Source organism: Cavia porcellus, unplaced genomic scaffold, assembly GCF_034190915.1.
Source record: "Cavia porcellus strain 051 isolate PalLab524CR breed Dunkin Hartley unplaced genomic scaffold, mCavPor4.1 scaffold_7, whole genome shotgun sequence".
Lineage (NCBI taxonomy): Eukaryota > Metazoa > Chordata > Mammalia > Rodentia > Caviidae > Cavia > Cavia porcellus.
The window spans coordinates 64,868,372-64,896,168 of record NW_026947490.1 but is presented as its reverse complement, the minus strand read 5'-3'; the positions used below and the strand labels follow the sequence as shown (position 1 = coordinate 64,896,168).

Sequence of the window (27,797 nt, the reverse complement as noted above, 5' to 3'; positions counted from 1 at the left end):
CATACACGTTTCTCAAGACACTGTATTTTAAACAGACTAGGTTGTTCTTTATCTCTGCTAAGCAAAGAGACTAAACTGGAACACAGCAATAGTTTCTTTAATAAAAAAGGATAATCTGGTGAAATGAATATCCCCTTAGTCAAATTAAGGACACAAGCAGTGTCAGTTTGGCAAGCCTCTTAAGTGAGGACAAGAAAACCTAAAGGAGGCTGAGGCAAGAGGATCACTGTGTAGTCAGGTCAAGGCCTGCTTGAACTACATAGCAGACCCTGTCTGAAAAAAACAAATCCTATCAAATAAATCAAGAAACAATTGATAGTTCTGAATTTCTACAGAAAGTTAGAATACATGTTCTCATCGATAATACAGTTATTAAAAAATTCTAAAACTTGCTGGTTTCTTTATATAATTACTTAATAAAATGGGTCAGGGTATAAAAATCTCTTAGAGCTCTGAAGAATTAAAATTCTTTCTACTCCTCCATTTTTTCATTCTTACAATGCTGCAGGCACCATAACACATACTCTGCAGCCATGGATTAGCTCAGTGGCATAAGCATCTGTCTGGCAAGCGCAAGGTTGTGAGTTCAATCCCCAATACCAAACGAAAACATACTCTTCATTACCTGTTTGTGCACTTTGGTGAGTTGCTCGAGATTATTTTCAAGAAAGGAGATTTTCTGCTTCTGAGCAGCACTACCTCCAGTGTCATCAGAATCAATCTCAGCACTCTGAGCAAAGAAAAACATTAAGAAGTAAAAACTCTAAGGTGAATGAGAAACACTGACATGATGAAATAAAATGCTCTCACTTCTGAATACAAATAACTGCACGCCTTGCACTGTTTCATTACCTTTTTAACTCTGGTAGCCAAATCTTGAACAAAGAGCTTGCGCAGATTGTGCAAAGTCTGAAGTTCTTTTGCCTTTAATTCAGAACAGAATTGTTTTTGCAATTTAGTTTTCAAACTAAGAATGAGGAAGGTGAGGGAAAACCCAAGTAAATCTTCCCAATCCTTTTCATTATGTTTTCCTTACCACTGTCTCTTCCAACCCCTTCAAATCCTGTCGAGCTTGCTCTCGTCTGTCTTGCATAACCCTAGAGTTGGAACACACACACACACGTTTTCAGCTTGGGCTCCACAAATCCTAGTCTCCTATCATAAGAGCGGAATCTGACCATTTTTAATATGAAAGAACTACTGGATTCAAATGAGAAAGATACTTACATAATCTTTTAAACACATAGTTCATATAACAATGACAAGGAAGAAATAAAATAAAATTTGACAATTCAAATAACAATGAAGGGCTGGGGTTTAGCTCAGTGGCTCAAATGCTTGCCTGGTAAGTGTAAGGTCGTGAGTTCAATCCCCGGTACAAAAAAAAAAAAAAAAAAAAAAAAAAAAAAAAGTACAAACTCAAATAAGAATGAATGACTTAAATTTTTATTTCAAAATGTATCACATATAATATTATTTTACTGTTTACCTAAAACGATACTTGTTAACTGGGAATTACAGATACTGAACTGTCAAAGACTAACACTTTTACATGAAAATTATTCTAAATAAAATTATCACTGTAATTCAGAAGAATCTTTACAAAATCAACTCTGAACTGGTCCAAATTGTATGACTATTTTTTTTTTGTACTGGGGATCAAACTAAGGACCTCGTGCTTGCCAGGCAGGTGTTTATGCCACTGAGCTAAATCCCTGTCCCTACAGAACCATTTTATTGATAGTAGCTGATTCGCAAACTCTCTCTTACAAATTCAAGATGTGTACAAAATTGCAATCATGAGTTTTTTACCTAATCAGATTCTTGAAAACCAACAAATGAGAAAAATAGTTAAAACTTCTGTTTGAAAAGACAAAGCTAAGACATTAATTCTTTTATAAATAATCAAAACTAGAAAAAACTTCAGTTTTTCTGCTAGATACTAAAATTTTCTAAATTACTTAATGCTACATTTAGGTTCATTTTATTTATTTATTTATTTATTTGGTGCCGGGGATCGAACTCACAACCATGCGCTTGGCAAGCTGCTGAGCTAAATCCCTGGCCCTTAAAAAAAAAAATTTTAAGGTTCATTTTTATGACTGTCCCTGAGGTAACATGGTGCCAAAGAAACAACAAGCACATGGCGGTGCTTGCTTGTAATCCCAGCACTCAGGAGGCTGAGGCAGGAGGACTGCCACGAATTCAATGCTAGTTTTCACTACATAACAGAGTTTAAGACCAGCCTGCACAACAAAATGACCATCTGTCTCAAAAAATAAACAAACAAAAACACTTGGAAAAAATCTAAACCTGAGGAGATATAAGTCCTTGCTTCCCTTAAAGCGTAAATATGTGTCTATGTTTTATTTCAAATTTTTAGACATAAATCAACTGAGAAGCCTGATATGCTAAGAGGGATACCAGGAATCCTCTAATATACTTTTTTTTTTAAACTTTAATTAGAACAATTACTCACGTAAGTTCATGTAGTTTTCTGCTCTTTTCCTGATCTGTAGCTTTCAACTTTTCATGTTCTACTCTTAGACGTTCTTGCTCTAACATCATTTTCTGATTTTGGCTGACAAGGAAATAAAAAATGTAAGAATGGTTTAACTTCATAGTTGTCTGAATATCACATCAAAATATGATCACAAATGTATGAAAGTACCACATTCTCCATTTCCATACTGGGTATCAGTAGTGAGACCCAAACCCCAGGCGGCATTACTGTGTTCAGGTTCTTACTAACATCATTACAGAGCTCTGCTTTTTATAAAGTCTATGTTTATGAACACAGCTCTACAAGTAGGCAAAAAGGTTTCTAGATACACACACACACAGGACCATGACTTCTATTTAAAAGAGAGCTTAAAACCTATACTTTGCAATTCAGCTTTTCTCAAGTGACTTGGAAATTTTGCTATCTATTCGGAATGACTAGTTTAGGTAGGGGATTTTCTTTTTCCTGTGTTTGAATCAAAACATGTAGGACTATTTTTCAAAAATTTAACCTGGATCTTAGAAGTTTTACTCATAAATGTCAAAATTATATTCTAACTCAAAATTGTCACTGCAACCTGGATATTATTAGTGACCTATTCTTCTTCCTGTCAGTCTTCTGTTTATGATGGTGCACACCTGGCAAACTCAGCACTCTGGGAGGCTGAGGCAGGAGGATAATGAGTTCAAGTCTAGTTTGGGCAACTCAGAAAGATGCTGTCTCAAAACTAAATATAAAAAGTGCCTAAAAGATTGAGCTCAGTATAAAGTCACACCAGGTTCAATCCCCAGTACAACACACACACACACACACACTCTTTCTGAATGAGTTTCTAATATTGAGCAGGAAGAAGAGTTATACTTACTCTTGAAGATCAGTTATAAGTTTTTCTTTTGCCTCAACTTCATCTCTCAAACTACTGATTTGTTTTTGATGAGTTTCTCTGTGACTCTGAATCTGCTGTTCAACAGCTTGCTACAGTTTTGTGGAACAAAGAATATTAAAGTCAGAATAACCAATAATGATAGATTACAGGCATTAGAATCCAATGTAACATTAAACTTGCCTTAACTTCATTTGCAGTCTGAACCTTATTTAAGTGCTCTTTCTCCATTTCATGAACCTTTTCTGTTTAGGCAGGAAAGAAAACAGAAGAACAAAATAAACTTTCAGGTTTCTGTTTTAAAGCAAGGAACAAATGTGTCTTAACAGTGGCTTGTCCCTTAGTGATACTCTAGCAGCTCAATGACAGCTGACAGTATCCTGAAACTAAACCCACTATACTGCCATCACAAAAGGGAAATGTTTGCACAGCTCCACATGAGGGCTTGCATGCACACACACATTTACGCATACATGAAAACTTTACAACTCCCCGGGAAGCTCCTAGACTGGCTACTGACATACTCAAACACAATCTTAAAAAACGCGTTTCAGGGCTGGGGACACAGCTCAGTGGCACAGTGCCTGCCTAGCAAGCACAACATCCTGGAAAAAAAAAAAAAGGATTTCAAAGCCATATTAAATTATGTGATTTGCTTACTCTTCCAAATTAATCACATTCCCAGTACTTTCTATGAGCCTGATTATAAATGTAAAATAATTATTCTAAAATAATTTTTAAAGAAATCAATATAGTTACAACTCATCAACAACTGGAAGCTAATACCTTGTGCACGAAGCTGGACCAGCTCTTCACTGAGTGAATCGACAGATTCTTCCAGCTGTCTTTTCTTTTGCTCCACATTTTGAAGATACTCAGTCAACGATTTGATTTTGGCTTCATGCTTTTGGAAAAAATATAAAAACATCTCACATACATTCACACACATTTGTTTTTTGTACTGGGGATTGAACTCACGACCTCGTGCTTGCAGGGGAGGCACTTACGCCACTGAGCTACACCCTCGGCCCCCTCACACACATATTTTGTTATTAAGAATATCTGAAAGGAATTAAGTTTTACTAATGTCTCTAAATACATGAAAAATTTGAAAGGAACTTCATCCTAAAGTGTTCAGGGATTGGATTTAAAATGAAGAGGGCCAAGGATTTAGCTCATAAACATCTGCCTGGCAAGCCTGAGGTCGTGAGTTTGATCCCTGACACTCTCCCCACAAAAAAGGTTGAACAATTAAATGAGATGAAGTTGAGGCAAAAGAAAAACTTATAGCTGGTCTTCAAGAGTAAGTATAACTCTTCTTCCTGTTCAATTAAATGGTCATCTGCATAGCTCATGCAGCCTGCAAACTAGGACACTAAAGGCCAAAACACATGGTAATACTCTTATAGTTACTTCCATCTAGTATTATCCGCTACACCTCCAGTGAAAATTCCGTATCCTGTGAACATCCCCTTACTAACTGGTCCCTTGCAGTCTGGCCTTTCTTGGAATAATTTCAGAGTCTTCAATAGTCACATCTTTCTAGTAACTTTCTATACTTTATATTGGCAAATACAGCCCAATAAATTATGTAAGTTATAATGCAGAGAGATTAGGTAAATTTGACTAATTTTATTACTGAAAATAATTACAGAAGCTCATTTTCCTGAAAACTTTGCTAAGAAATTAAATTTTCATGTGGGACAAGTCTGCTCTGAGCACCTACCTGAGAAATCCGAAGCTGGCAAGCTGCTAACTCTTTCTCGTTTTCTTCCATCTTCTTGCTGCTCTCGGTTTGTGTGCTTTCCAACTGCTTGCAGCGCTTCACCATGGTTTTGACTTCTGACTTCATTTTGCTGATGTACAGCCTTGCAACAGTGAATTCTTCGTCTATCATGCCAGTGCCCTCAGGCTGCTGTGAGATTAAACCAGTGAAATCAAAACGTTAAGTCAGTATGTGTTTTCTCAAGATTTTAAAATCTTAAGACAAATTTATTATTCAATTTCCTAGGAAATATGAAATTTACTTTTTTCTTTTATTACTATTTTAATAAGGGGTAAGCTTTAACGAAGGGTAACAGCTTACAAATCTTTATCTTTCTTAACAAGAGGATGTTTAGGTGGCAGGGAAAGGATGACCTTATTTTAAAGTTCAACAAGGAGGAATCTTGGTCAAAGCATATTCTTTAAGTTTTATGATTTTTCACTGTAAGATTCCACAAAAATATGGAGCCTGGGAAGGAAGAAATAAAATTCTTTTGTTTTCTATTGATGACATGAATGTCAAGAAAAATTCCTAAAACTAATAAATATAGCAAGGTTTTAAGATACAAAGTTAATACATAAAAAGCCAACCGTTTGCTACATATTAACAATGAATAGCTGGAACTTGAAAAGAAATAGTGTTGTTTGTATTCAAAAGAAAAAGGGGAAAAAAAGAAAGGCGATGTAGCATAAATCTAGCTGGCTGCAGTGGGGCATGCTTCTAATTCTGGTAGTCTGGGAGGCTATGGCAGGAGGCTCTCAAGTTTGAACTCAGCCTGGTTAAGTAAAAAATAATAAAGTACTGAGGATGCAGGTCAGTGCAAGAGCCCTGGGGTGCAAAGCACAGTAATAGAAAACCAAACAAAACCTAACATAATACAGACAAGATCTACAATACAACTCCAAAACACTGATAAAAGAATATAATGAATAAAAAAATCACAGCAAGTTATTTTGTAGATACTGACAAATTGCTTCCAGAGTTACATGGGAGTATTGAAGGACCAGGAAGAGCCAATACAATGCTAAAAAACAACGACTCACACTAAAGGTGAATTGTAAGGCTATAGTGCTCAGAAGTACAGTAGTCTCCTTTCTCCTTGGATACATTCAAAGACATTTATTTCATGGATTTCTGAAACCACTGATAGTACTAAATCTCACACACACACACACACACACACACACACAGCTATGATAAAGTTTAATTATAAATAAGATACAGTTAAAGAATAACAACCAACTAAAACAATTTTAAGACTAGATTGGCAAATGTCATTGTAAATTTATGAATTAAGTACTTCTGGAACTTTCCATTTAGTATTTTCAGACTGCAGTGTACTGTAACTGAAACCATAGGAAAAAAACTGGCTAAGGGGGTGACAGAATAGAACTGACCAAAGAAAGACAAACAGGTCAGTGCAACAGAACAGAGCACTCAGGAAGAGACTTATGTGTATTAAACTGATCTCTGATAAAAGATCCAAGGGACAAAGAATAGTCTTCAATAAATGGTGACACAGGTAACACATCTGCGGGCAGAATTAATCCTGAAGCAGACTTCACACCTTTCAGAGAAGCCAAATGGACTGCAGACCTAAATATAAATGTGAAACTAAATTAATTTTGGAAGGTCACATAAAAGAAAATCTTGCTGGCCTTGAAAAAAAAACAAAAGACAAGGCACAGAATGGAGAAATACTACAAAATACTATTGAAATCAATCCAACTGCAATTAAACTAATAATGAAATAACACTACACTGAATAACAATTAGGATTAAAAAATCTGACATCAAATGTTGGTGAAGATGCGAAGCAACAGAAATCTCTTCATCCATCATTGGCAGGAATGTAAAATGCTACCAGCACTCTGGAACAGTTTAGTTTCTTGCAAAGCTAACAAATGAGTAATCTCAACATCCAATCTAACAAATATACACTCTTAAGTATTTTTACTCAATTGGACAGAAAACCCGCACACATGTATTTAGAGCCCTTTAACTTATAACTGCCATAAATCAGAAGTAATTGGAAAATGCCCCCCACTCCCCTCCAGTACACTTCAGTTTCTTAGTTGCCTTGGTAATGCACAGTTCCAGTTGCTTCTGTCTCCTAGAAGCGGTTGGTCACTGATGCACAGCGTGTCACTATAAAGGTCCCAAATCAGTGCCTGTCGACATAAATAAATCTGCCTCCAAATCCTGGGAACTGTTTCAGTGTTTCCACTTGCTGCTGCATGTGGTGTCTCTGCTGGGAAGACTGACAGTGCTGACCTCTTTGGTCACTTCTTGTTCCCCTTGTGGACAGAGCAGGGACCTCTCCAGGTCCTGACAGAAAGGTATGCCCTCGAAATTTCTCTAGTCTCCTTGGAGGTCGGGATGTGGATTCCTGGCTCCCAGCTGAGTGGCTGACATCAGACCCAGAAAGGAGGACGTAGTTTGCCTGCCTGACTGCCTTCTTGATTCTGGTAAGACTCTTAGGGGTACCCCAGTTAGTCTGTCAGTCTAGCTCAGCTCAAGTAGAAGGGGAGTCTGATCAACTCTTATCCGTCAGGATCACCCTCAAGGGGATGTTTAACCTCTGAGTGCCTGCTGAATGAATTATGTGAGAGCAGAAGCCACAGACCACTCCATTTGGGTACCAACACTAGGAAAAAAATTAGTCTCAGTGGCTGTTTTGGCCCTCACCTGTGGTTCTGTGGCAGTCGACATAGGGCGTAACTGAGGCCTCACACCCTACTTAGCCAAGATGCACATTAAGTCTCCACATGCTAGGCCGGCATCTGCATGGTTTCTCTCTGAGGGGTACCCACCCTTTGCTTGCTGTGCCTTTGTTCAAGGGCACACAACACACACACACATAGGGAATCAGAAATGGAATCAGTCAGTCAAAACCCACAGTCCCTGACTGCAGGAAAAATGGCTTTTATGGAATTAAAAATAAACCAAACCACTCCTCATATCTCAAAGGAAAAAAAAAAGAAAAAACAAGCACTATTCTTCCTGAGAATTCTACCTTGGCACCCTCATCAGCCACTGCCAACACCTACAGTTACACTCTCCACTTCCATTCCAGCTAACCACTGCTGCATGCAGCCACAGACGCCCTCCGGTCAGCGCTTTCTGCCTCCCATCCTGGTTAGATGGTTTTTAGCATCTACCTGAGATGACTGTCAGTATTTCCTTCTGAGTTCCACATTTTGACTGAGGAAAAACTGAACTGTCAGTCCTGACAAATAAGTTGCCACGGTGTTTTCCAAATTCGCTCCACTTAGAAACCTAAAATCAGTCAAGTGCTTCTCAAAGACATCAAGGTGGGGCAGGCAAAAAAGTCCATCAATATGTCAAATGTTAACACCATTACCCAGAGGCCTGATACAAGGACTACATGAATTCCTGTATAAGCCAGTCTCTGTACCGCTTCTGGGAAGAGACTGGCTCTTCAAGTTAGAAGCGACCATCTCCTTTGCACCAAGTCAGTCAGCCTCCCTCTCATTTAACCATGCCCTTTCAACTGACTGTTCCCTGAGAGAAAGATAACTCTTCCATCAGCCTGAGACAGATAACTACAATCCTGAAATTGTGAAAACTCTCCTCCCAGAGGTATGAGCCTAACACTGGCCTCTGGGCCTGGCTGTCAACCATGCTGCTTCACTGCAACCCCCACTGCTATCACACATGTGGCAGGAAGCACAAACAGGCATCCAGCCACAAAGCAGTCCAAGACCTTGATGCACTCTGCGGTTCACAACCCATTTACTCTTTTTGGACTGTTACATATAGATGCCACCCGGCTTACATGTCTAGATTTGAAAGATGCTTTCCTCTGCTTGTGGGTTGCTCCTAAGACCTAAGACAGGATGAAAGGCCAGCTCACTTGGCTCAACTGCCACAAGGATTTGGGAACTTTCTTGTTATTTGGGGGCAGGCTCTGGCAACAGATTTGGTTGCTCCAAGATAGCCTATCCTGCTTACTGTCAATGGTTCCCCAAGAAAAGAATGTTGATTGTGATACTCCATTCTAAGGCAACCCCTCCCTGCATTAAACAGTACCCCGTGCCATAAGAGGCTCAACCAGGAATTCAGCTACACATCCAGAGGCTTCAAATCAAGAACTGTTTACAGACTGTCAAACTGCTAAAATATACCTCTGCCGCCTGTAAAGCCAGTTCAAAATCTCTAGGCTGCCAATGCTGTCACCATGATTCCCCTCCATATACACTGACTCAGTCTTCTGCCACCCACAGCCTACTGGTACAGCTGCCTGGACCTAAAGAATGCCTTCTTCTGCCTATGGTTGGCTCCTGTCAGACAGCTCTTCTTTGTCTTTAACTGGAAAGACCTCAGTGCTGTACTCAAGTCAGCTGACGTGGGCTCAACCTTCCAGAGGTTCAAAATCTTGTTTATCCTCTTTGGAAAAGCCTGCACAGCTGACCTCACTAGTTTCCCAGCACAAAATATCATTGCATTACTGGTTAATGACACCCAAGCTGTCTGCTGGAAAGGAACAGACTCTGCTGTAATATCTGGCAGAAACTAGTTACAAGAAAGAAATTCCACAAATTTCTTGGAGCTGCTGGTTTTTAGAAAATAGGATCTAGATCCTTGAGTTCACAAAAACTATGATGGTTACTCAGACTCTCAGGCCCTGGCAGCACCCAGTTCTACCTTTGCAAACACTTGGATCCAGTTGCTAAGGGTTGCTCTGTGAATCCCCTCCACACTCTGGCAGCTACTGTCCCCTTCTGATCAAGAAAATAGACGAACTCATTTTAGGTCAAGGCCTAACTGTCTAGGTGCCACATGCTGTACTAGACCTCCTGTGAGTAACTGTGGACCACTTAATCCAGCCATGTACCTGCCCACCAAGTTGTGCCCACCAGACCCATGACTGGAAAATAAACCCTCTGACAGATGCTGAGTATACCCTGTTTACAGACAGGAAGTAGTTTTGTTAGGGATGGAGTCTAAAAGGCTAGATAAGCTGTGGTCATCTTGGAGTAAGTTATTTTGGCTTTCAAAGCTCTGCTACTGCTTGGAAAGCTGCCACCAATGATGCCAAATCTGTGCTCCTGAGAACCTTTGGAGATCTGATTTACTGAAATATCAACTTCAGCCAGAAAAACTTTACCCAGTACTTTTAGAAGATCAGAACCAGACCTTCTATTACTGTTTGTTCTACAAGGTCAAGCCACAGTGCCGGCACCCACACCCCTGCAGCTAGCTCAGGCTTCAGCATCTGTGCCACTGGCCCTGACGTCCCCTCACTTAAAGATATACAGATAGACTCAGTGCTTGTTTATATCTACTCAGGCTGGCCTGAGGTATACCCTAGCAGAGCAGAGAGAGCAATAAAAATTTATACGGTCCTGCTACAAAAAAATCACCCTTAGACATGAACTATCCTTGATTACTGGGGGTCTGCATTTGTAGTAGAGATAACTAAACAAAAACTGCATATAGCATAGAGGCCACAAACTCTAAGAAGTCAAGAAAATGAAACAACCCTATAGAAATGGCTTGTAAGGAGCTCCACAAAAGTTTAGCTAAGAGATTAGCTATACCTGTTGGCACTCCAACTCACACACATAACCCAGGTGCATACTAATTACCTCTACATGTTTCAGAAATCCAGCTTTAGATCCACCATTCCAGAGTTCTAGAGAATTTACCTGGACCTGGCTCACTGTGAAGAAGCAATGCACTCAAAGCCCTGCTCTGGCCATTCTGAATGCTGACCAGTCCACATATGGCTGAAGCCTGAAGACGCTGTTTACAGGATTGCTCCGTACCTATTCCCCTTAATTTTTGTGCCTTTTCAGGCTGCTTATACCAGTCTTTGTTCCCCTGCCCTTGCTAGCTATGGTTTTTGCTATAAATTCTATAGACAGTTGCCTCAAGAGAACAGAACAATCAACCAAGCACTTTATCAAGACTTGATAAGTGTCCAAGCCATACCGGACACTCTCCTAAATCAGATTACCCTTCAGTTTTGCCAGAGTAACATTAGAGAACAGACAGGCCTAAACTGTGTCTCTTCCTAAAAACAACTTAGGGAATAACTCTGTAATAAAACAATCTTAGAGACTTTGGCTAGAGCTCATGCTAGGACCACTAACAGCCCAAAGTTACTGCTTCTAGTTGGACTTTGTCTCAAAAGATGACATGCCCAGCAAAGACTTGCAGGGGAAACTAAAAAGGCAGGGGGGATAGAAAATGCCCCCTCCCTACCCTGCCAGTGTAATTTAGTTTCTTAGTTATAAGAACTAATCAAAGAGAGTCAAATACTCTACTTCTGTACTTCTCCCTTGCAATTCCATAAAAACCTCCCTTCCTGAGCCCTCAGGGCCTGATATTTTGGGAATGATCCATTGCAGTGCCCGTCAACATAAATAAATCTGTCTCCAAATCCTGGGTGTCATTTTGATGTTTCTGTTTGCCATTGCAAGTGAACAAAAAAACTATGGCACATTTATGTAAGAGAATATGAAAGAAACACTCTATCAAACCATGAAAAGATACACAACAGTCATAAAAGTACACTACTAAAAGAAAGCCAGTTTGTAAGGTTATATTGTGTAAGTATACCGGTATAACACTTTGGAAACTGCAAAACTGCAGGGATTGTAAAAACAGAGGTTGCCAGGAGTTCAGAGGGTAAGGATGAATAAGTGCTGCATAGGGGATTTGTTAGGGTGGTGAAATTATCCTATACTATACTGCAACAGTAGTACTATAGTACTGTATACCTGAAAAGCCACGTAATTGTAAAACTCAACTATAATGTAACAAACTAACCAAAGCAAAAACACACACTTAGCCAGACATGGTGGTGAATACCTAAAATCTCAGCGTTTTGGGAAGCTGAGGGAAGAGGATCCCAGGTTCAAGTCCAGCCTGAGCAACTTAGCAACACCTTGTCCCAAAATAAAAAAGGACTGGAGATGTACTCAGTGCAAAGGACCTGGGTTTGAACCCTAGTAATACAAAAAAACCAAAACCAACATTTGTATCCTTCAAAAGATTTGAGCAGGAAAAAGGCATAGATAAAATAAAATTTTTTTAAAAATATGATAAAATTGTAGTAACTGCTAATACAGAGGCCAGTATATTATTCTCTAAGCTATAGTGGTTTGTACTAAAATTCTCTAGAGACTTTAATTACCATTTTTTTTTCCCAGACAGGATCTTGCTGGGCAGTTCAGGGTGGCCTTGGACTTACTGTGACTCTCCTGTCTCACTGGGATTAGACATATACCACTACACCTGTATTCATCTTTTACATTTAGAAATTTAAAGCAACAAGAAGCCAAGCAATGTATTAGTTTCTTCCCTGAGCCAATCTTCACTGTGTTATAAGCAGATACTTTCATGTAAGGCAATTTATTAATATAATTTTTTTTTTACTGTTTTAATTTCTTTTATTTAAAATATACTTTTTAAAATTTTTATTAATGTAATTTCTAAGTGTGAAATCTTTACACAGTTAAAGAAAACCACAAGTGAGGTCCAGTAAATGGTACTCACTGAACATTCTGTTCCAGTGTCCCTTCTTCCCTCCCTCCTGCCTTATCTACGTAAGATGGATTTAATACCACTAGCACGTGTCTTCTGTGAGGACAGGGGTATGGAAATAACTGTTGAAACTAAGTGCTAAACTTAAGCACAAGCACAAGTTGTCTTAGCAAGCTATACTTACCTTTACATCATTGTTTCCTACTGCAATCCCTATTTCTGCAAGGTCTTTCAGTAAAGATGCCATCATCTCAGCTGCTCTTTTCTTCTGGTGGTTGGTCATTTCCTTAAGTTTCTGAAGCTCAGCATCTATACTTGCTAAAGTTGCCTAGCAGAATCAAAAATAAAAAATACAGTTAAACTTATAAGGAAAAATCACATATTCAAAGGTATTTCAAGTTTTTTACTTAGTCCTTACCCCAAAAGTCTTTCTTTTTTTTTGCACGTGTGTGTTTTTGAGATAGGGTCTCGTTATGTAGTTCAGGCTCATCCTCAACTCCCTAAACCTAGGCTGGCCTCAAACTCACAGCAGTCGTCCTATGTCAGTCTCCCAAGTGCTGGGACTACAGGTGTGTGCTACTACGCCCAGACAAAAAGATGCTGTCTTTTTTTTTGGGGCGGGGGTGGTTTTTGGTACCTGGGATAGACTCACAACCTCAGGCTTCCCAGGCAGGCACAACAAATGCTGCTGAGCTAAATCCCCAACCCCTGTAGCTTTGGTTTTTATTTTTTTTAATGATCTATGAAATTTTGAGCTAGTTTCAAAATACTATGTAAAATAAACCTATTATATTTCATTAGAAGCAATTAGTTTGTACTAATTCTCTAAAGATTGGATGGTTTTCTGCCTAAAAATTGGAGACGTTGAAGTTAATTAGATATGACTATCATTTATTACCGTATGTAGTTTAATCTTTGGAAACTAAATAAGAAAACTAACTTCTACATGGTTAACATCCCTTCTTCTACTTTCTATACACTTCTCACTAAAATGAACCACTTGATAATTATTACTGGTACTAAAGACACAAGCAATTATCTAAGAGTTAAAGATGAACTAATATTACTATCTGAATTTAATTACTATAATTATAAATTTTAAGTAGGTAGTTTATCAGATGCAAATAGCAAACTTTAAAAAAATCCAACTCAATTTGACCCATTTAAAAACTATTTTGTGGGGCCTAGGATTTAGCTCAGTGATATAAGCACCTGCTTGGCAAGCTCGAGGTTCTGAGTTCAATTCCCAGTACCAAAAATAAAAAATAATACACAAAAGCTGTTTAATTACAGACCAGATACTCCATTTTTAATGCAACACACTGATTTTTCAACCAATATGTTTTAGTGATAATGCTATCACTTTCAAGTGCTTATGTCTTATTTGGCTTAATTATTAGGAGAGTGTATATTTGCCCTATTTAACCTACATATGATACCAGTCCCTTTGAAGGTCTCTTTAAAACAGGGTAAATGCTACTATCATAAATGTTCAAATTACTAGACATTTTCTCTAACTATTCACTAACAATAATACTGTGTAAGGGTACAAAAAGATTTTAAACACTAGAGGTTGCTAACTCCTATAGGAAAAAGAGTACTATTTCAGCTCCTAATTACAAGTATCTTAAAAGAACGAAACCTGCGGACAAGGGTTCTAAGTTCTAAGAAACTCTTGTTATGCTATCAAACAGAAATTAGGTTTGCTAATATTACAAATCAGATAGAGCTCTGTGGTATTAAATTGTAACTTCAAGCCAATTAATTGCTAACTCTGGAGATTAAAAAAGGGAAATGAACTCACTGGGACAGAAAAATTTTTAGGAGTGTTACTCTGTAGTATTGAGCGCTTTCCTTTAAATAAATGGACGTACATAGCAAATTAAGGAATGGGCACTGATCCTGAGTATAACCTGGTGAATTCTGAAAAAAGAAGCTAGCACTGACTACAAAACATACTATTGCTAGTATGATTTCAGAAGTTGGAAATCACTACCCTATTACAACAGCCCACGAAACTTTCCAGCTACTAGAGAACCAAGGAAGATTCTACTATACTCTGAGGTGAAGGCAACTAGTCCAGGTGTGGGAAGGCAACAGTGAACAAAACTTAAATTGTATCAAACTATACTGAATGTCCTTATGACTACTCCAAAAATTCATTTAAATAGCATTTTCTTCATTTTCATGCATATGTTTCTTAATTTGCAGTTTGAGTTATCTAATAGTTATAATGAACTGGGGAGTTTTTGTTTTCCTTTTAACATTAAGAGTAGTAACAGAAAGAGCCAACATCTTTTAAAATATCACTTAAATAACTTATTAATAGACCTGTCAGGTACCAAAAAGTATCTCTATTTCTATAGACCTCATAGATAGGAGGAACTAAGGTTGGGACAAGTCCCTTGAGAATAGATGCTATTAATTGCAGGCTTGTATAAAAATAAGTTACTTAAATAATTTTTCAATTAAGATTACTCGTAATGAGATGTTAAGAAAAAAAAGTAAAAACTATATCCTACCGATTTCTGATTTAATTCATCACTAAGTAATTCATATTCCTTAGTTTTATCTTCAACTTCCTGAGACTTCTGATCATAATTGACAGCAAGTTCCTCTAAGGCCTGTAACACTTCTTTTACTTCTTCTTTAGAAGCATCGTTTTCTGCTTGAAGGCGGTTCAGTTCAGCTTGCATGTTGTCTTGATCCCTTCTAGTAGATGCCAAAAGCTATTAAGAAAGAGTAAAATACCTATTTTCACCAAAACTATATAGTTTTAAAAAGAAAAATTTATTTCCTTCATCACTTGATAACAGGAAAGTGAAGTGTGGACGCTACTAGGTGTGCCAACATTTATTAACTCAACAGATTTACTGAATGTTTACTATGTTGGAGGCTTGACGTCAACCACCATGGCAGACAAGAAATAAATAAAATCAAGACTTTGCCTTTGAGGAATCTAGGAAAAATGAAGGCAGGTACATAAATGTGCAGTACAAGATGAAATAAAAGCCAAAAATGAGAAACAGGACAGATAAAGTGTTTCGTAATATAAGAAAGGGGCTATTTCTGGAGGGGACTCAGAAAATCTGGCTCTGATAGGCAAATTATAGTTGTGTGGCAATTAACAGAAGAAAAAGGAAATCCAGACTCATCAGTAGTGTCTACAGAAATAAACGACATTAGAGGACTTGGTTAGAAGTTTAGGTTTTCTCTGGACAAGAGGGGCATCCATGTTACGCTTTAGAAAACGCAGTACCCAGCACACATCTACGTGAGGGACAGACAGGAGACTAAGCAGATGGCTACTGCCACCAGCAGCTCACTGGCACACATCTACGTGAGGGACAGACAGGAGACTAAGCAGATGGCTACTGCCACCAGCAGCTCACTGGCTCCTCAGGAGGGCCACGTGCAAATGTGCATGTGTGGGGTTTCTGGGGGCTGTAGGACTTCTAGGGCTTTGGGCATACTAGGTTTAAGTTCCTTCCTACTATGCTACATCCCCACCCCTGTGGGAGTGTTAATAATGGGGATCATCGGGGTGCTGGATGTTCTACAATGCACAGAGCAAGAACAATACTGTAGAGGATGAACACTCGGATTAATTTCACTGACGGTGGGTGAATTTTCCTACCCAAGTTGTTCAATCTCTCATCCCCGGAGAAACTCGTACAAGAACCATCTTTTAACTTATTTACTTTCTGCCTGGGTGAGACAAAACGAGGGCCCAAACTAGGTGCAGGAAGACAAAATAATGTGGAAGAACTAAGACGAAAGATGGCAAAAATGGACAGACTGCACAGGGGTAGGTATGATAAAGGAATAAAAATGGATTTTATTTACATGATGTTCTCATTCCACGGAGAGCTACCCAAAATTATACAACTATTAAAAGACAAAGTCAATAGGATTCAGAAACCCAGTATTTGTCTTAAAACACTGTTACACAGACATATTCTCTCACATTTGTGTACAAATACTTTTCATTGAGGGAGAATGTAAGATGATAAACAATACTGTATTTTAGATAAATAAAGTAGAAGACGGCTTAGGAACCCAGGAGATGTGTGTTACAGGAAAGAATGCCTTTTACCAGATCTCTCTTGCAGGGTTAGAGGAAAGATGAATTTAAAAAGAAGAATAAGACCCTACATGAAAGTCAATCTTTGTTTTAATGACTGATCAAATGGTACTGGTCCTACAGAATATATAAAACGAAGCATGGACACTCAACAATTTAAAACCATACTCTTCAATATATTGATCTGTGTAAATTCTTTTGTCTTTGTATTTAAATGACAAACCACGAAACTTTTCTGAATACATCATGAAAAGTCTTCATCTTACCTCCTCTTGATCCAACATTTGTGTCTTCAGTTTCTCCACCAGTTGGCTCTGCTGGTTAATTTCTTCATCCTGGAACGTTAAAAGCATCCAGTTTAACAAACAAACAATCAAACGAACATCCAGTTAACAAAGTAGCTCACAACCTGGTTCTGTTTCCCAATACAAAGTTTTACACTACTATTTCCCTAAACTTGTCTCTCCAACTCAAATGGCTTATTTCAATCTGAAGCAAGAGTTTGAAACTAATGATTTCTTTCAATGATCAATAACAGGAATATATTTATCATACAGTAAGGAAAAACTCTGTATTTATGAAAGCCACTCATTAAATCCTATTATATCTTAGATAAGGACCTGCTGTGTATGATCCTCCTACATCAACCTAAGCAGATGGGCTACTGGTGTTTGCCACTGAAGGCAGCTCTAATAGGTACAAGAAGTGATCAAAAATACTCTCAATGTTTAAATTTTAGAACTTTATTACAGTAAAAGACGCTGCCAAGAACAATGGGATAAGTGTGCTTAAAGCAAGGGGGAGTCACTTCAGGTGTCTCTTACTATAGTAAAAATTTTTAAAAGATTTAAACATGCAATGTATTTTTTATTTTTCAACGTATTCTTTAAATCATACCTCATACTTTAAATGCTGAAAGAATGTTTAAAGCTATTATAGAAAATAGTTGAGTAGCCACTTTGAAGCTCTATCTCTGCTTAAAATACACTATAAAAAAACTTACAACATTTTCCTGTGCTCTATCCTGCTCTTACTCCTATTCAAACTGATTTTTCAACTTCACATCCCTAATTTCAGAAAAGCAGAAAATGATTGTTTCCATTCAGCTCTTCTATGATCTTTTGAGAATCCTTAGATTCCTGATTCTAAGTGGTCACTTTTTTTTTTTTTTTTTTGTCTTTTTGAGACAGGGTCTCTATGCAGTTCAGGCTGGCCTTGAGTTCACTTTGTAGCCCAGGCTGGTCTTGAACTTGCAACGATCCTCCTGCCTCAGCCTCCCGAGTGCTGGGATTACAGGCGTGAGCCACCATGCCTGGCTAGTGGTTACTTTATTAACACTTTCCAATAACCCAAGGCCAAACTATCCTTAGAAATTTTTTTTTTTAGCTTAAAAAAAAAAGCCTGAAAAGCCAAGCACACTGGCACACACCTGTTAGCTCAGTACTCTGGGAAGCTAAGGCAGGAGGATTTCAAGTTCAAGTTCAACCCAGGCAACTTAAAAGGGTTCTCAATAAAAGGATTGGGAATTACCTCAGTTCAAAGGCCCTGGGGTCAAAATCCCCAGTACACTGACCCACAACACCTCCACCATCACAGAGGGTGGAGAAAAATATGCTTTCATATAGTTTCTACATGGAGCTAAAATTGTGATTTTATATTCTGTTAATACGAATTTTCTGTTAAAAGAAATGAAAGGACATAAATGTAGCTACACTCTACTACTAAAATTTGGAAAAGAAAAAATATTCATATCAATAATATTCTAAAACAAAACAGACCTAATAAGAAATAACACACCTTATCATCAAGTTGTTTATACAATTTAGCAATTTCTTCTTCACACTTTCTTCTTTCTGCATCTGTGAAGCTTCCAGTAACTCCAATTGTGGCTGCTGGCTTGTCATTGGTAATAGTAATATCCTTATCTACTGTGAAAGCTTCCAAATTGGCTTTCTCTTTGTCAAACTGCTCATCAACAGGCACTGTCTCCCCTACAACAGACACACAGTTACTAAAAATCGACATGGCAACAACAGATTTGATTCATTCCATTTCATCTTGTCTCCTCTGTACTGTTTTGAAATAATGCCACGATCAGATGCCTTCTCCTGCTTTGCTTAGTTCTGTTATTCACGTGCCCTATTTCATTTTCCGACAGTACTGGAGACTGAGCTCCAGGAACTGCTTTTTTCCCTGAATGTACCTGATCCCTATACCTATGCTGTGATGCCTGCAAATGTGAAGTAGCTACCTGGAAGTCCTTCTACAAGTCAGCCCACATGCAAATTCTAGTCAGACCACCGGGAATGGCCATGAGGTACATGGCCACTGAGATAGGACAGGCAAGTCAAATGCTCGGGGTCTGGGAGGCCTGTATGTTGGTGAGGGCTCTCTGGAGCCTGAAGCTGCTGATGCTGGAGATACAGTGCACTCTACAGGCCTAAACCGCTTCCCAGTGCTGGGTTTTCCTGTGGCAGGCTAGAGTCAGGGTCTACGGCAAGTGTTAGCTCACTGATCTTTCCCTCTACACGGCTTGCTGGGGAAGGGGACAGGTGACACAGGTAATAAACTGTCCTTCCCACTCTCTGCACTAAGTCTTTTCATGTTACTGGGCCACAAATGGGCACTGGCTTCTTAGCTCTCAAGAAGGTGTTTCTGTGGGTGAACAGAACTATCTGAAGTTTTGCAGGTGAGGACTGCCAAGAGTCCCACTCAATCATCTTGCTTTGTCCTCTTTTTACTTCACTTCAGCAGCTCCTATCAACTGTCTCATCTGCTTTGTCCAGGGATCTGAGTCCTTGGAATTACCTTTGATCCTCCCTCAGTCTTTGAAATCCAGTCACCAAATCTTAGCATTTTGTTGTTTCCACCTTTATCTTGGCACCCTGTCCTATTGTTTTACTTATTTCAGATAAAATAAAAAATCAATGTAAAAGACTGTATTTGAAAACCCCTAAATTCTTTAAAAACAAAAACTGAAATTGTCATGTTTTATTATTTTTACTTATGTTTGTACCAAAACCTCAAGTTTGTAAATAATTCTAAATCTCTAGTCAACAAATGTAAGATGTCAAATTTTGAAGTTATTATTACCATTCCGCCACCGATTGAGTTCGTTTTCAAGCCACTGAATGGTGTTCCGCAGGGTCTTATTCTTTTCTTTCTCTTTTTCATACTTCTTTTTCCACTGTTCTGCAGTTAACTCTACATTGACACAAACTGTATTCTTAATCGTTTTGGCCCTAAAAGACAATTGGAGGGGGAACAGGGGTCTAGTTAGCCTCTAGTTCTCAGACTGAGTACTAAAGCTATGAGGCGCAATGTTCATTCACAACCCAGCTACACTGGATTTGTAAGCCAACTTTTCATTTGTAAGCTAATGAGCCCTCTTCCCAATCTATACATAGTTTAAAAATTCACTGGTAGAGGGAAACAAGGATATATTTTTTTCAATTCATATGAAAGGCTGAACTAAGCAACGTCAATGCCAAGGGTATCATCACTGATTGTCTTAAACATCTCATACAGATTATTCAATCTGCCAACTCTGTTAACTGACCTAACAAAGCTTTATATTTTTATTCTCATTACTGAACTATAAGTTTCTTTCATGAATTTAATCAAAGTTAATATTTGACTTTTATGTGTGTGATGAAACTTACCTCAAACCGAAGTGGCCTAAAAAACAGACCTAACTTGTATTATTTGTGTTTCTTAAGTGTCCAGTACACTAATAATATGAACTGATTTGAACAGTAGCTACCTGTTGCTAATAAATTTAACAAACAAAACCAAATTTACTAAATTTTGTAATTCTGAAAAACAAACCTTTGACCAAACAGGAGTGTAGATTTTGTTTCAGACTCATTATATGATGATGGAGAACAGCAAATTACAATAGTGGTTCTACAGTTCCCACCTAGTGAGTCTTGAAGAATTCTTGTCATTTTGCTATCTCGATATGGAACGTATGTCTACATACAAAGACAGAAAACATTCATCAATGGGTTTCTGTACACAAAATAAACTAATATAAATAATCCGTTATTTCACTTATTTGAACTGTTTAAGATGTCTATCAAATATACATACTAACGACTAACACTTTTTTCACTCACACTATATTACGCATCTATATTTCAATTAATCCCTAAAAATAATGGAAACACGAAGACACAATACTCACACTACCCTCAGCCAAAGCAGAAATGACATTTCCAAGAGCAGAAAGTGACTTGTTGATGTTCTTAGCTTCATCCAGCACGGCACCTTCAGCTCCAGTTTTACTAACCTATATATAAGATTCCGAAATAAAGAAAGAAAATTAAAAGTTTCAAGTGATCTTCGTTGAATTTCCTAAGAAATTTATAGAGGTCATCAATAACCAGCAGGGAGAGGAGAACATGAAAAGCTTCATAACATTATGGTCGAGCCTTTACTCTAAGGTACCAATAAATTCCCTGAGTAATGACTCTAAGAACTTGGTCACACAGCTATTGAATTAAGAGTACAATTAAAGAAATATCAAGTCTTCCATTTAGTTTCTGCTCCTGAAAACACCCAACCTCCACCAACTGATTAATCGGTTAATCTTTTGTTACACTGAAAGAGTTAAATTCTCTAAGTGTAATGTTGATATTAAAAAAGACTAATACTACATGAGCAAATCTGCTTTTCAAAAAACATAAAATGTCTACCTATCTTATACATAAATTAGAATAATAAGCAATATTGGGTAAAAAATGGTTTCTCAGAATGCTTTCATTACAAAAGATATGAATGAGACTTAAGTAGAAGAGCTGGGTGTGGTGGCACATGCCTATAGTCCTAGCACTCAGAAGGCTCAGGTACGTGGATCGCTACAAGTTCGAGGTGGGCCTGGGCTATACAGTGAGTTCAAAGCCAGCCTATATAGTGAGACCTTGTCTCAAAAAACAAAACACTTGAATAGAAAAGAATAAGACACATCATTCTAATTACAAGACAGTACATTAGAAGAATAGCCACAATGGTCACAGAAATTCGTATTAAGTCATTTAAACTTTTTCAATTTTAATGTAAACTAGAAGTATACCATACAGGCCTGTCAATAAGATAAACAAAAATAAGTACAACTGACAATATCCACAGATTCAGCTAACAAAGAATGGAAAATATCCCCCCAAAAGACTGCCTCTGTACTAAACATGTACACTTTTTTTGTTGCCATTATTCCCTAAACAAGAAAATAAAACATCTAGTTACATAGTATTCATGTTGTGCTAGGGGTAAATATGTAACTGAGAGATGACTGAACACATACAGGAAAATATGCATAGGTTACATGCAAACACTGCGCGGTTTACACAAAGGACTTCAGCACCCAGGGATTGCAGTATTTGCAGTGAGGGGAAGGAATGGTGCTGAGGATAATGCTCCATGGGTACTGAAGAGCAACTGTACAACCAAGACAGGAAGAACTAAGGCACTTACTACTTTTAATCATCAGTACAGTATGTATAAAACAGGTACCAAAAATCAGGTAAGAAGATTTAAGGTAACTTACGACATTCTCTGAACAAGTTCTTAGTAAGACAAAGGCAGTACCTACTGAACAGTATGGTCAATGACAGTAATACAGAACACATAAGCATAAAGCACTGGTATCAGAGTAAAATTCTCAAATTACCAAATCAAATTTTCCAAATTTTTAAGATACAACAAAATATACTCTGTCAAGTTGCACTTCAAGGTGAAGTTTAAAAGCATGCCTAAGTATTTACCCGAATGAATACTTACCTTTTCACTACCAGCTAAATCAACCAGATAAAGTTTTCCACTCAACTTCTGTTCTGTTTGTGTGTTTTCTTGTTTTACATTAATGAGAAATATACTGTGACTCCTCGAGCTATGTTCATTCATATCTGCAATGATATTACACAAATAACTATTAGCATAGTTTCTCCTCACAATTTCACTACAGCATCATTTTATGTTAAGTCTTGCAATTACTCAGATACAGAAAACAAGTTATTCTCATCTTTTCCAGAATACAAGACTGATCCATACCCTAACTAATGTCAATAAACACACTACTTACTTGTAACTGCTACATGTCTGTTGGATTTTCCTTCATCTATGGTGTCCATTACTTCATCTGGACTACATACAAAACGTTCCGTGCACCCCTATGAAATAATTATTTTAAAAGTTTGAAAGTATCCTTCTAAAACTAAGAAGGCTTTCCAAATAATCATTCCATTATTTTGTACGTACCTTTACATAGGGAACTCGGTTTTTATCTTCGTGAACTGAAAGGTTGGTCTTTGAAACTGAAAAAGAAAAACACATACTACTAGCAAACTCTAAACTTGTAACACTAGCTGTAAAATAATATAATTGATAGGTTCATCCTAGCAGCTAAACAACACTCAACTTTTAAAAGATATGAGAATACTGCTATTAAAGCAAGACCTTATAAACACAGATTTAAATAAAAGCCAATGTAGCAATATAGAATTTTAGAGCCACTCAAATTTCTACCGCCTTTCTTTTCTTTCTTTTAGAGACAGCGTTTCACTAGGCAGTTCAGGCTGGCTTTAAACTCACTATATTACCCAAGCTGGCCTTGAACTTGCAGTGATCCTCCTGGCTCAGCCTCCTGAATGCTGGGATTACAAGTTTGTACCACTACAACCAGCCATATTTTATAAATAAAAACATCAACATATATTATCCTATGGCTCACTGGTTTACCCTAAAACAGTATATCTGAGTAGAACATGGAATAAGGTTCTCTAAATCCTAAGTTTTAGCGCTCTAATTATTGCTTAAGAAGTAGCTATAAATATATCTTTTAAACAAGTTATTCTATGTATCTAACCACTACGGGAAAACAGTTGAAGCCTTAGGCACAGGCGCAAGCTTCCTGAGTAGCACTCTAATAGCAAAGGAAGTAACAACAAAGGAAAAAAGTCAACAGAGAAAATCTTTGGCAGTTACTCTTCCAATAAAGGAATAATAGTTAGAACATACAAAGAATTCAAAAATATTAACACCAAAAAAAAAGTCAACACATGGGCAAACCAAGTAGACAGATCTCAGCAAAAACACAATGGCTAACGAATATATAAAAAAAAATTCTACGTTTTTAGCCATTAGAGAAATAAATATAAATCAAAAGTACATTCTCACCCCAGTAAGGATGGCTATCAAAAATACAGCAAACAATAAATGTTACTGAGGATGCAGGGATAAAAAACTGGTGGGAATGTAAACGAGACTACACAAATCATCTGGGCCAATCATGGATTTTAGTCTTCACAGTGCACTACAAACGCAGACACCATTTGATCCAGCTAAAGTACTCTTCAGCATATTCTCAAAATTATTAAAGACAGCATTGTAGAGTAATCCTTGCATGTTCACAGCAATTGTGGCACAGTAATAGCTAAGCTGTGGAAATAGCGGAAGTCCATCAACATAATGGATGGATATAGATGCAGTATGGGTATATATGCATAATGGAATATTATATGACCATAAGGAATAAAACTATCATTTCCAGGAAAATGGATGGAATTGGAGACCACCACGTTAAGCAAAATAAGCCATACTTAAAATATGGCATGTTTTTTCTTATATGAAAAATCTAAGGGGAGAGCCAACAGGAAAGTAGAATTAGAGATAAAAAAGGGGGTGGAGAAAAGAGAAAGGAAAGGCAATGAATGGTGAAAATCAAAATGTGTTATCTGCATACAATACACTAAAATGAAATCATTATTCTGTATTGCTAATACCAATAAAATAAAGGTGTTCAACTAAAGCTTCAAAAGAAAAAGATTTAAATGCCTATTTCTTATCATCTAAGTCAACTGCATATATATTACTAAAAAAAAAAAAAGGGTCTCACTTCTACTACTAAAAAAAGAAACATTATTTTTAAAAGATCAAAGACATGGTGGCACAGGTCTGTAATCCCATCACTTGGGAGGCTGAGGTGAGTTTGAGAGCAGTCTGGGCTACAGACCTAGAATTTCTGACTCAAAAAAACAAAACAAAAACTTTAAAGCACAAGATTTAACTTACCATCTAACAGGTCCCTTATCTTATCCAAATATATTTCAAAATATGAAACCTAAAGAACACAACAAAAGGAAAAAGGATCAACTCACTGAAATGATAAGGCTTACTCATTACACGTTGCATGAAGTCTAAGTGCCAGGTGCTATCTAGACCAGTGAAGGTGAACACTGTAGAGCTTTCAAAGACACAAAACAGCCCACTGCAGCACTCGTGCTATAGGCTGGCCACCACTGGTCTAGACTACCTGGAAAGAATCACAGATAAATTAGGCATAGCTCACATTTTAATAGGAAGCACAAATGAGCTAAATTGTCAAAGTAACTAAAATCAAGAACAATTTCGTATCTTCATCTAAAATGAGTTAAATTACTTAACAGTAATAGGAGTTCCATATTAAAACAAACTTTTACAGGGAAGGCAGCTAAGGACAGACTTTAATACCATAAGTCCCTGACTTAACACGTTTGAGTTATGAACTTTTACAGATAAATGGACCTAGATTTGAACAAACCACAGAAGATTCATTTTGTCAGACTTAAAAAGGTACTTGATAAAGGATGTTCTCCCAGAAAAGAACTCATTTGTAAACTGGATCTTTACTGTAACTTTAAGTAAGTTATTACATTACCTCAACCTGATAAAGCCATTTAGGATAAACTCACAGCCAACATCTTACTAAATGGACAAAAACTGAAACTTTCAATCTAAAATCAAGAATAAGACAAGGATGTCCATTATTATCACTCCTATTCAATGTAGTTCTGGACACATTAGCCAGAGCAATAGACAAGAGACAGAAATAAAAGGAATAAGGATAGGAAAGGAAGAAGTTCAATTATCATTATTTGCAGATGACATGATATGCTACATAGATGGCCCCAAAAACTCCACAGAAAGAATTCTAGATCTAATAACTAATTCAGTAATGTAGTTGGATACAAAGTCAGCACTCAAAAATCAATAGCATTCCTCTACACTAACAACAAAGAGAAATATGGGAAAGAAGGGAAACCGTACCCTTCACAATAGCATCAAAAAAATGGAATATTTAGGAATCAATCTAACAAAGTAAAGATCTATTCATTGAAAATTACAGTACTCTGAATAAATAAATCAACAGGATTTCAGAAAATGGAAAGGCATTCCTTGTTCATGGATAGGAAGAACAAATTGTGAAAACGGCCATTCTCCCAAAATTGTTATACAGACTTAATGCAATTCCAATCAAAATACCATTAGCATACCTCATAGATTTAGAGAACTCATTCCTAAAATTCATCTGGAACCAGAAGAGACTTAAAATAGCAAAGGCAATTCTGGGCAACAAAGGCAAGGCAGGGAACATTTAACAAATCCTGGGAAAAAAACTTAGCCAACTGTCCCTCAGACAAAAGACTATCTAAAACATAAAATCAGGCCCCCAAAATTCAAAGACTCAATCCAAAAAAAAGGGCATCTGAGATGAATATACACTTCTCAGATGAAGAAATACAAATGGCAAATAAATATATGAAAACATGTTCAACATCATTGGTCATTCGAGAAATGCAAATTAGAACCACAATGAAATTCCATCTCATTCCAGAAATGGCCAATGTCAAGAAATCAGCGCATAACAAAAGCTGGTAGGGCTGTAGGGAAAAAGGAACCTTTCCATTATTGGTTGGCGTACAGACTGGTGAAACCACTGTGGAAATTAGTGTGAAGATTCCTCAAAAAACTAGGACTAGAGGTTCCATTCAATCCAGCTAGTCCTCTTCTGGGTTATTTTCCCAAAAGAATTAAAAATACCACAGTGATATATGTGCACCTATGTTTACAGTAGCACAATTTGTAAAAGCTAAATCTTAGAAACAACCCAACTGCACATCGACTGAGGAATGAATAAAAAAGATGTGGTATTTTTATACAATAGAGTACTACTCAGCTATAAAGAAGAATAAACTCAAAGCTTTTGTAGCTAAATGGATGGCCCTAGAGACCACACTCTTAAGTGAAATAAATCAGATTTTCATCTGTAAACACCTTACTGTCTCCCTTATGTAAAAAACTAAGATTAAAAAGGTTCAAAAGGTATCACAGATATTGCAAAAAGGAATAAAACTACTCAAAAGGAAAGAACAACTGAGATGGGGAAAGAGAAAAGGGGGAAAAATATATACACACATACACATACATAAGATAGCGAAGATAATTGTATTATTGATCCTATTAGTTCAAAGAAACTGATTGCTTTTATTCTTTATCTGTTTTGCATGCCTGTATCTTGCAATGTGAGCAACTATTCTGAGGATACCAATATGTAATATAGTGACTACTGTTAATTTCTTATCAGCTTGTTTTGAAATCCTATATTGTCACTACTGTTTTGCTTTTATCATTTTCTTCTAATCTCTATATTCATCTTTTAATCACTGTCTTTTTGAGACAGGGTCTCACTATGCACTTCAGGCTGGCCTTGGGCTCACTTTGTAGCCCAGGTTGGTCTCAAACTTGCAACGATCCTCCTGCCTCAGCCTCCCAAGTGCTGGGATTACAGGCATAAGCCACTGCACTCAGCATTACCGTAACTTTAAGTTGTCTAGTGGCACATGGAAAACAATCAAGATCAATAACCCTAAAGGTCTTTTGATTGCCATTTGTCCATAAAATAATATCTTAAAAAATTACTTAAATAAAAAGCAAATAGCATTACTATACTTTAGGGAAAAAATTATTAAGTATACAATAAAATATTCTTTTCCCAAGGAATTTACCTTAATATGAAATTCCAAATTTTCATCCATGGAGTAAATATAATTAAAAATATCTTGCACAATTCTTGGGATAATTCCCATGCCTTCTGGATCATGGAGTTTACCCTACACAGGAAAAAAAAAAAAAACAAAACTAGACTTCTTGTATTATAAAATGAACTAAAAATGAATAGAGGACAGAAACTGTTATTATTAGAAGTAATTCTACAAATGTCTAATATAACCCA

The 27,797-nt window shown here is 37.3% G+C and overlaps 1 protein-coding gene across 2 annotated transcripts in view; it reads right to left on the bottom strand.

Moving 5' to 3' along the window:
• The window catches only part of Kif5b (kinesin family member 5B), a 50,923-nt gene that overhangs the window by 7,059 nt on the left and 16,067 nt on the right, over positions 1-27,797 (bottom strand). For both annotated transcript variants that reach the window (XM_063253736.1, XM_063253737.1), the window contains exons 4-23: positions 27,571-27,675; positions 24,818-24,866; positions 23,006-23,061; positions 22,830-22,917; positions 22,529-22,653; positions 20,937-21,041; positions 20,579-20,724; positions 19,844-19,992; positions 18,548-18,741; positions 17,017-17,085; positions 15,189-15,395; positions 12,851-12,994; positions 5,113-5,301; positions 4,173-4,290; positions 3,566-3,631; positions 3,369-3,474; positions 2,480-2,581; positions 1,037-1,097; positions 853-924; positions 626-730 (exon numbers count right to left, since the gene is read on the bottom strand). In XM_063253736.1, the coding sequence (XP_063109806.1) occupies positions 626-730; positions 853-924; positions 1,037-1,097; positions 2,480-2,581; positions 3,369-3,474; positions 3,566-3,631; positions 4,173-4,290; positions 5,113-5,301; positions 12,851-12,994; positions 15,189-15,395; positions 17,017-17,085; positions 18,548-18,741; positions 19,844-19,992; positions 20,579-20,724; positions 20,937-21,041; positions 22,529-22,653; positions 22,830-22,917; positions 23,006-23,061; positions 24,818-24,866; positions 27,571-27,675 (2,256 nt within the window). The remainder of the gene's footprint in view (positions 1-625; positions 731-852; positions 925-1,036; positions 1,098-2,479; positions 2,582-3,368; positions 3,475-3,565; positions 3,632-4,172; positions 4,291-5,112; positions 5,302-12,850; positions 12,995-15,188; positions 15,396-17,016; positions 17,086-18,547; positions 18,742-19,843; positions 19,993-20,578; positions 20,725-20,936; positions 21,042-22,528; positions 22,654-22,829; positions 22,918-23,005; positions 23,062-24,817; positions 24,867-27,570; positions 27,676-27,797) is intronic.